Source organism: Terrapene carolina, unplaced genomic scaffold (genome assembly GCF_002925995.2).
Source record: "Terrapene carolina triunguis isolate 2854851 unplaced genomic scaffold, T_m_triunguis-2.0 Scaffold179, whole genome shotgun sequence".
Taxonomy (NCBI): domain Eukaryota; kingdom Metazoa; phylum Chordata; order Testudines; family Emydidae; genus Terrapene; species Terrapene triunguis.
Genome location: NW_020664530.1, coordinates 11587978 through 11597898, shown reverse-complemented (window position 1 = coordinate 11597898; position 9921 = coordinate 11587978). Strand labels below are relative to the sequence as shown.

Genomic DNA, 9921 nt, shown 5'->3' with positions numbered 1-9921 from the left:
GATTTCACAGAATGGCATAGCATGAGTTAACCAGTAGAAAAGTTCTTCTGCTCACAACACCATCTTTGGCCCCACACATTGATGTCTGCTTGTTTGTTGCATTCTCTGTGCACTTGCTACTTATTAATAGATTCTTAAAAGTCAGTTTTGTTTTAAATTTCCCTTTAAGTACATCTGTGTCCACTAGGTGGAGATAAAGCAATTTAGTTCAAACGTTACTGGGTGTTGACCACACTAGAATCTGTTGGCAGCTGCTGCTCACTGGTTTTCAATAGTGAAAAAACTTACTTGGGGTAGAGCAATGGGGAATCAGAAAGTCATACACACTACTTTTGTGAAGAGAAGAATATTATATCTCATGAATGGATGGCATGTAAAAATAGATTTTTACAACATTTGTCCTTTTTTTTTTTTAATTCAAATATTAGTATGTTAGAAAAATCTGATCTTGCCAATTAGTTGAATATTACATCCCAAGGAAAGGCTTTTAAACATTTCTAATCTAAGCAATATTTTAGATACCATTCATTTAGTTTTTTTAAATTGCTTTTGTTCTGTTTTCTCTGTCTGTAGTTGTCTGCAGCCCAGGATCATATAATCCCCACGATGGAGTTCACTGTCTTCAGTGCAACCATACTTTGATATACGGAGCAGCAAAATGTTAGCAGAATATCAGTATGAATACATTGCTCTTCAGTAGCTTTGATGTATTTCATTTTTAATATAGTAATATCAATAAAATGATTTTAACAACTTGTGAATTTTGGTTCCATCAATTTGTTTTAAAAAGGAGTAATATCTAGCCCTTTTAATAAAATATTAGGTCTTGTACCATTTTTGAGTATTTGATTTTTTTAAAAAACTACATTTAGTGTTTATGAAATATGCCAGATTGACCGCTGTGACGACTAAAGCTCTCTAATTACTCACAGAACAGACCGAGTACTGGCAATGGGCATGTATACTTCCCTACAAGTTGCTTACGAATGTGCTTCTGCTTTTTCTAGAAGGACCACCTCTAGTAGTGTACATGTAATTTCATCTTCCGGATCATCCAGTCCTTTCATAGACTGTTAGAGGACTGTGAGGAGCCCAGGCTCCACAGCAGTAGCTCAGAGGTGGAGCACACTGGGACATAGATCCAAGTGTGAGACTCTACTAAATTGTGTTTCTTCCATGAACAATTACCAGGTAAGAAATTATTTCTTTCTGATAGCAGTGACTTCAGTTTCCGTGGTAAGTAGGGCATCAGTCATTCTACATTAAATTTCATAAGCATAAATTAGTGCTAGAGGGCCATATGCAATTCCTCCCAAAAAAGTGGCAGAATTTCAATTTAATTAATCAGTCATAATATTATCACTATTTTCACTGCAATCTTATGGCCATGCCAGCAGGACCCAAATTGAACATTAAAGCTCTCTTGGCTCTTATCTGGAGTAGGCTAAATCTTTAGATAAAAGATCTATTTATATCATTTTACACCGCTATAATAGAGTCAACCTGTGTCTAAGAGAAACATGACTAACTGGTTGCCTTAATGCCTTCTCATTGTTATTCCTTAGCGGGTCTGACCCTTAAGGACATGTTAAGCACACTGTCAGAAACCAGCCTCAGATCATTACGTAGTCAGGAGATTTGCGAAGCAGCCCCTATGGAATTCTCAATATAGTTTTAATAAAACACTAGTGTTAGTGGAAACAAATTCATGTTGAAAAGTCTAATTTGTGCTGCAAAATCCGTATCAGTTTCTGTATTGAAAATAGTCTAACTCAGTAGTTCTCAATCAGGGGTACATGTACACCTGGGGGTAGTCAGAGGACCTCCAGGGTGTACATCAAATCATATTTGCCTAGATTTACAACCAACTACATAAAAAGCACTAACGAAGTCAGTACAAATTAAAGTTTCATACAATGACTTGTTTATACTGCTCTATATACTGTACACTGAAATGTAAGTACACTATTGATTTGATTTTTTATAATTGGCTTTTTTATAATTTATATGATAAAAATGAGAAACTAATCAATTTTTCAGTAATAGTGTGCTGTGACACTTTTTTGTATTTTTATGTCTGATTTTGTATGCAAGTGGTTTTTAAGTGAGGTGAAACTTGGGGGTACGCAAGACAAATCAGACCTCTGAAAGGGGTACAGTAGTCGGGAAAGGTTGAGAACCACTGGTCTAACTCATTTGACCCTTGATTTTTTTCCCTTTTGGGGCAATAGGTGGCTTGAAGGTGGGGGAGGGGGTCTCCAAGTATTTCATTTGTTTTTTTAAGTATTTCATGTTTTCCTTATTTTAGACACTTCCATGGAGTATATATCCTCAAAGTGGGGAAGAGTTACCTTTGAAGGAAACAACTAATTCTGATCTCAGGAAATTTCATTTGTAAGTAATCTCAGCTCACCTAGTATTCCCTGCATGGCAAAATAAAGGAGCTGATAGCAGGGGCAGTTTCTAGCTATTTTGACACGTTTTTAGGTAAACGGTTTAATACCATGGCTCTTCAGGTTTGGGATTTTCCAGTCGTAGCCTTATACACGTAGACCATATGTTTAAAAGTTTGGATCTGTTACACTTATTACATTCTGAGAAGGAGCATTAAATACAGGTGCTTCGGCATACATAGGGTATCCCTACACTACAAAATTAGGTTGATTTTATAGAAGTCGATTTTTAGAAATCGATTTTATACAGTCAATTGCATATGTTCACACTAAGCGCATTAAGTCGGCGGAGTGCGTCCTCACTACCGTGGCTAACATCGACTTACAGAGTGGTGCACTGTGGATAGCTATCCCACAGTTCCCGCAGTCTCCGCCGCCCACTTGAATTCTGGGTTAAGCTCCTGATGGGACAAAAACATTGTCGCGGGTGGTTTTGGGTACATGTCGTCAGTCGCCCCTCCTTCTGTGAAAGCAACGGTAGACAATCGTTTCGCGCCTTTTTTCTTGGGTTACCTGTGCAGATGCCATACCACGGCAAGCATGGAGCCCGCTCAGCTCACCGTCACTGCTGCTGTTGTGGGCAAGTCTGCTGGGGGGGCTGCTGTGATTCAAGTAGCCAATGCAATCATTGACGTTCTGTTATCAAGGGTAGTGACTCTGGGAAATGTGCAGGCCTTTTTAGATTTTAGGTGCATCATATTCCTGTCCTTTGTCACTGGTGAAGAAGTCTTGCAGCCGTATATTCCAGTCCGGTCGGCGCTGTAACACCCCACAGCACTTCCGTGGTTGACACAGGTAACAGCTCCAGGGCTCTTGCTCTTTTGCCTTGGCCAAGGTACCTTGCCCTAACTGGACCTCCAAGCATTCGACACAGAAGCACTTGCAGCAGCTGGCATTGCTACACAGCAGCAGCTCCTGGCCTTCGCAGCAGACGGTGCAGTAGGACTGCTAACCGTCATCATCCACTGCTTCCCCTGTAACTCTGCTCTCCTGCTCCCCAGTGATGAGCTCGGGGGATCCGTACTGGTCCTCCTGGGTGCTGCTGGCAGCAGACGGTGCAGTAGGACTGGTAACCGTCCTCATCGGACATGTAGCTTGGCCAGGGGTTCTGGGAACGTCTTCCCTGCCTGGCTCCTAGCAACCTCCAGAGCATGATGTACGGCTCCATCACTTCCTCTGCAACTCTCCTCTCCTGATCCCCAGCGACGAGCTTTGGGGATCAGTTCATGAAGCCTGGATAGTAGTAAGGAGCAGTTCAACTATAGGCTGAGCAAGTGCAGAATGGTGGTAGAATGTGCCTTTGGACGTTTAAAAGCTCGCTGGTGCTGTTGTTCAGACCTCAGCGCAACCAACATTCCCATTGTTATTGCTTATTGCTGTGTGCTCCATAATATCTGTGAGAGTAAGGGGGAGACGTTTATGGCGGGGTGGGAGGTTGAGGTAAATTGCCTGGCATCCAATTTTGAGCAGCCAGACACCAGGGCGATTAGAAGAGCACAGGAAGGCGCGCTGTGCATCAGAGAGGCTTTGAAAACCAGTTTCATGACTGGCCAGGCTTCGGTGTGACAGTTGTGTGTGTTTCTCCTTGATGCAAACCCGCCCCCTTTGTTGATTTTAATTCCCTGTAAGCCAACCACCCTCCCCCCTTCGAAATAAAGTAACTTGTTTTGAAACCATGCATTCTTTCTTTATTAATTAAAAAAAAAAAAAGAGAACGGACAAGGTAGCCGGGGTTGGATGGGGGAGGAGGGAAGGACAAGGCCACATTGCTTATTGTAGCCACACTAAAAATCAAACTGTTTGAATGACAGCCTTCTGTTGCTTGGACCATCCTCTGCAGTGGAGTGGCTGGGTGCTTGGAGCCCCCCCCCACCTCCCCCGCGTTCTTGGGTATCTGGGTGAGGAGTCTATGGAACATGAGGAGGAGGGTAGGCAGTTATACAGTGGATGCAGCGGGGGTCTGTGCTCTAGTTGGCTTTCCTGCAGCTCCAACAGACGCTTCATCATGTCCGTTTGCTCCCCCATTAGCCTCAGCATCGCGTCCTGCCTCCGCTCTTTGCGCTCACTTAATTCTTTCCTGGCCTTTGCCGCTGAATGCCTCCATGCATTAAGCTGTGCCCTATCAGTGCGGGAGGACTGCATGAGCTCGGAAAACATGTCATCGCGAGTGCGTTTTTTTCGGCTTCTAATCTGCGATAACCTCAGGGACGGAGATGATAGGGGGAGCGTAGAAACATTCTACGCTCTATGGTTCTGGGGGGACTGCATGGTCACCTGTGCTGCTGAGTTCGCCACGCTGACCAAACAGGAAATGAAATTTAAAAGTTCCCGGGGCTTTTCCTGTGTACCTGGCTAGTGCATAAGAGTTCAAAGTGCTGTCCAGAGTGGTCATAATGGAGCACTCTGGGATAGCTCCCGGAGGCCAATACCATTGATTTGCGTCCGCACTACCCCAAATTCGACCCAGCAAAGCGATTTTAGCGCTACTCCCCTCGCTGGGGAGGAGTACAGAAGTCAATTTTAAGAGCCCTTTAGGTCGATGGAATGGGGTTGGTTCTGGGGACGCATTCATTTTTAAATCGACCTAATGTGGCAAAATTCAACCTAACCCCGTAGTGTAGACCAGGCCCTAATGTTACTTCTTAGTCATAAGGGAAATTAATTAAAGAAATTATATTACAAGCACCCTATTTGTATATTTTTGTCAAGACTTCATAAAGATTCTGATTTGATGTGAATTGTGCCAAAAAATTAAAACATTTGAAAAACCATAGAGGTTGCTTTTTCAGTTTTAATGAACTAGTTTCTCTGTAGTGCATATTTATGTATGTATATCAAGGGCCTCTAATTAATCAAAAATAAATGCAAAAACATAATTAAGATTAACAATGACTTTTTATTGCTGAAACAGTTGTATAAACAGCATATCTAATATTTAGCAGAATATATAAAATAGCTATTTTTATCAAATGCCATTTTAAAACAAGTAGTTGGGAAAAAGCAGTGTTTGGGGGGGAAAATACTTCAGCAGTAAATTATGAAATTCATCTCTGTTCAACTGGAATCTACAAAATTACCAAATCCTAGTTATTCCTCATTTTCATTTGGTAAACAGGGATAAACAGAATGCAAACTGTAAGTGTGGTTACATTAATTTGAAGCACTGCACATAAATGTCATCTCTGTAATTAGCCAATCACGATAACACTAAATTACTTAGCATTAGTTTGACTTATCAATGGTTAATAAAGCATAGAAAACAGCGAGTCTTGCCTTTGCAAATATGTAGGCTTTGTGTTGGTAACATGCCAAGTAATGTAAGCAGATGGAGCTTTGTACAGTACCTACCACAGATAAATTCCAGGATTACCCTCTGCAATTAATAATTAGTTTTTAAGGCAGTAGAAATATAAATTAAGCTGCACTTTTTACTTTTTTTATAAATAGAGAAGTACATTTATCCATCTGATGCACCTTTAAAAAAAAACTGTAGTTGGCACACAATTCCATCACCTAAAGGCATTTATTTAATATCAACCATACTTCTTGGGATAGAATTGAATTGATAAGTGTTATGCTGCAGTAGTTGTTTTCATTTTGATGTGTCATATCCTATAAGGGTCTTGACTTGATTCTGTAGGCACACATTGTAGCAAAGTGTGAAAAATGGTTGTTTTTTCTGCTCCTTATAATGAGTGAAATTCATTCCATGGATCAGGCCAACTCAATGCCTATACACCACTTAAATGCTACTTAAGACTTATTTGGAGGGCTTAAATAGTACCACTAGTACATAGGCCTTGTGCTGTTTTACAACATAGAGGGAATTTCACATTCTATGAACGTACATTCCTCACAAGATTACTTATACCCATTGTCTTATCTTGATAATTCATTAATCACAATTAAATACAGATGTTATATAATATATATAGTCTGTGGGACAAATGTTGATCTCAGTTACATTGGTGTTGATCTGGAAATTAATTTACATTGGTGTAACCAAGATCAGAATTTGGTAATTTGTGAATATATATATTTACACGTGCTGTCAGCAAATGTTTGTGCACATTCTGTATATAGATATGCAATCGGCATTTTTCATACTTCCCAAAATATTTCCAGTTTTTTCTTTTGTATTTCCCTCAAAATACTTCCTTATTTTCTCAATGCCTGGCTGAAAATTGCAAACTTCTTTGCATATAAATCAGAAAATTTCATTTTCTGTCTTTTTCAGTTCTCAGTGATAATTCCATATAAGATTTGTATTTATATTTCCCATTTAATCTTACAATACCTGTTACTTAGTTTGCTACTTTTCATTGTGGTGCGAGACCTGATATTGCCTTGTCACCTTTGCTTTTATTTTACTTTCTCATTAATTTTGTCTTTTATATCCTCAAGCCTAGGCCCATCCTCAGCACTCTCACTAGGAGTTGAGTGGGTCATTTGAGGACAGGCTTGCAGCTGCCTTCTACAATGTCTGCACCAGGAGAATTCGCCACCCACAATCTACTCTGCTGAGGGCCCCTTTAAGACATTCTGTCCCTTTTACTTGACCTAGAGGGGAACTGATGGAAGGGATGATCTCACTCCAATGAGATGTTGACTGCTGTTAAGGTGAACACCAGGACTGCTGACTGATACAAGGGTAAGCCCGATATTTACCTTGAGGGACAATGACTGTTGACTATGACAAAATATTAAGTCACTTTTATGTGTTGATACATGCATTCTGAATATTTTCATCCCGAATATATCCTTTTTATAGCCATTCATTTCTTATGTTTATCTTTTTTTTTCTTTTACAACTTAACAAGAAATGAAGTTATAGGGTCTAGATACGTTATTAGCCTCAGTTGAGCCATCAGGAAGCAGAAATTAGTAAATGTTACCTCATAAATTCAGAGGTAAATACATTTTTTTCCCAATTAATTTAGCTGCAGCTAATCAAGGTGGGGTGTTTTCATGACTGATACATAATTAGTAATCAAAAATATATATTAGGTCATGTTACTTATCTCTCTACCAATTCAGGATTCTGTTGTACCAGAAATTTGTTTTCTTCAATGCTGTTTAAAGTTAATCAGGTAGTAGCATCTCCACCTCATTTGGTAGGAGGCTGATCCATAGTCTGATATTTCAGACTGGACATTTTTTTCTGATATTTAGCCTTGATTTTTCTGCTTCGTGGGACATTTGCTTCCATGGTTTCAGTGTTGCATTAGATTCTGGTTCTTACTGCGAAGTGTTTCTATGAGAACTTTCATCATCATCTACAATTTAACACTCTCAATGCCTTTTTTGCATTGGAGCATGATAGATTTTAGGGTTGTCTTTAATATCACAAATGATAAGATGCTTGAACTTTAATCTAAAATTCCTTTTTCACCTAGAATTGATGAACAATTTGGATGTATGGATAGCAAAGTGAAAAGTAACATATTTTTTCCCTACCATGGAATTTTCTTTTCTTTCCTTGGGGGTTTGTCAGCAATGTACTGGGCAGAGTGTACTTTCCATGAAGCCATATAAACACATTATATAAAGGGAACATGTTGGCTGTTAAGGGAAATGGGTGGTAATCTGGGTGGGTTGTGTCAGCCTGACTTTTAAATGAATTCCTTTTCAAAATCCCCTCTATATAATGTGGAAATAACTCATGATCCATATACTATAATTGCCTTCAAAAGATATAATTTTGACACTAAAAGTAATTAATAGTCCTGCAGTGTAATGTAAACATAGTGTGAGAATATAGAGATGAGATATTTTTTCTAAAGAGTGAGGAATCTCTTAATTGTGATTGAGGTCTATACCACCAAAAAAGAGAGGAAAACAACTGAAGGATCCATCTCTATTCTGGACAGCTACTTAAGCACTTTCCTAATCAGGGCCTCAGCCTTCTGCTCTTCTGTGCTGTGTCAACGTCTTTACTGCTTTGTTGTTATACTCCTCATTTATTTTGTCCTAAGATATGTTATTGCAACCTCCCTGTCTTTTCCCACTCATTTTGTTCCCCCACCCCATGAACCTCTTCTTACTAAGTTAATTACCCTCCCACTCATAGTCTTTCTGTTCATCACCTTCCTGTACTCAAATTCTGTAGTTTTCTCCTTATGTTTGGATTGGTGTATTTCTTCCATTGTCACTCTCATACCATTATGGCTCTTCCTCTTTCTGATGTTCTTTTGCTCACACCTTTTTTTCCATTATAAAAACCTTTAAGAATGGCTATATTTGCCTTTACAATATTATCTTCTTTATTTGGTGTCTTTTCTATTTGTCTGTTTCTGTCTTTCCTGTCCCTTGCCCCCAAATCCCAATAGGAATAGTTAGATAGGAACATACCAATGCTTCAACTTGTGCAGTTTAAAGGCTCCCATAATGTACCAGGCAGTTGTGCTATAGTATAACATGGGAGCAAACTTCTGAATGTTTTTTTTTTTTTAAACATTTAACCTTTCCATCTACTATGTTTCCATCCCTCTTCACCATCACTTTGAATCTGACAGAAAAGAACAAAGAAAGAACAACTGAATGCTTCATGGAGAAAGCTGGAAAATAAGTTATATTTACAAATAGTTTTGAACTCACATTTTCTATTTGTTTCCCCTCTTCCCCCATTCTTAGTAATAGGAACATTTTATAGGAATGACAGTTTGTTTTTTTTAAATATTCTCTGCATATTGCCCTATCAGAAAATGTATGTGGCATGATCTCTGCAGCAACTGCTTATGCGTATTTGAGGCCAAATTCACTCCTGTTGTAAAGCCACAGAAGTCAGAGTTGCACTGTTAAGTTGGCTCTGATTTCAGACAGGGAATAAGCAGGAGAATTAAAAGCAGAGACCCTGTGTTCATGGAAGTAACACTAAAAACAACTGGGGAAAGAAGAATGCCTGCTCATCTTCAGACCTCCCCCCACCCCCAAAACACCCGTTCACCATGAAATACAGACTTATTCATGACCCATTAGCAGGTCTTGAAATTTAATTATTAGGGCCCTACCAAATTCACGGCCATGAAAAATGCACCATGAACTGTGAAATCTGGCTATTGTAGGGGAGGAGGGCTCCTACCATGTGGTGGGCTCCAGCTGCTAGTCCCAGCTGGACTCTGGAGGGTCTTGCTCTTCCTCTGCAGGGGCTGTTTCTGGGTCAGATCAGACCCACCTCCAGGAATCTCCCCTGGCTGCTGGAAGCTCCACAGCTGCACTGCCTTCAGAGCTGGGCTCTCAACCAGCAGCTGCAGAGCTTCCTGCAGCCATGGGAGGTTCCCGGGAGTGGGTCTCACCCAGCCCCCAGAGTGGCCCCTGCAGGACACGAGGAAGTCCCATCCCTCCCCAGCCTGGCCGGGACAAGCAGCTGGAGCCCAGCACATGGTAGGAGTCCCCAGCTGGGGCACCCCCAGCCCTGCACCTCCCCAACTCCAGCGCCTTATGGCCCTTGGTGGTTGCCAACCCATAA

At 40.4% G+C, this 9921-nt stretch overlaps 1 protein-coding gene across 1 annotated transcript in view; it reads left to right on the top strand.

The window, feature by feature from the left end:
- The window catches only part of LOC112117075 (zona pellucida-binding protein 1), an 81433-nt gene extending 80768 nt beyond the window's left edge, over positions 1 to 665 (top strand). The window contains exon 9 of the mRNA XM_024214923.1: positions 574 to 665. Within this exon, the coding sequence (XP_024070691.1) occupies positions 574 to 665 (92 nt within the window). The remainder of the gene's footprint in view (positions 1 to 573) is intronic.
- Positions 666 to 9921: the final 9256 nt, after the last annotated feature.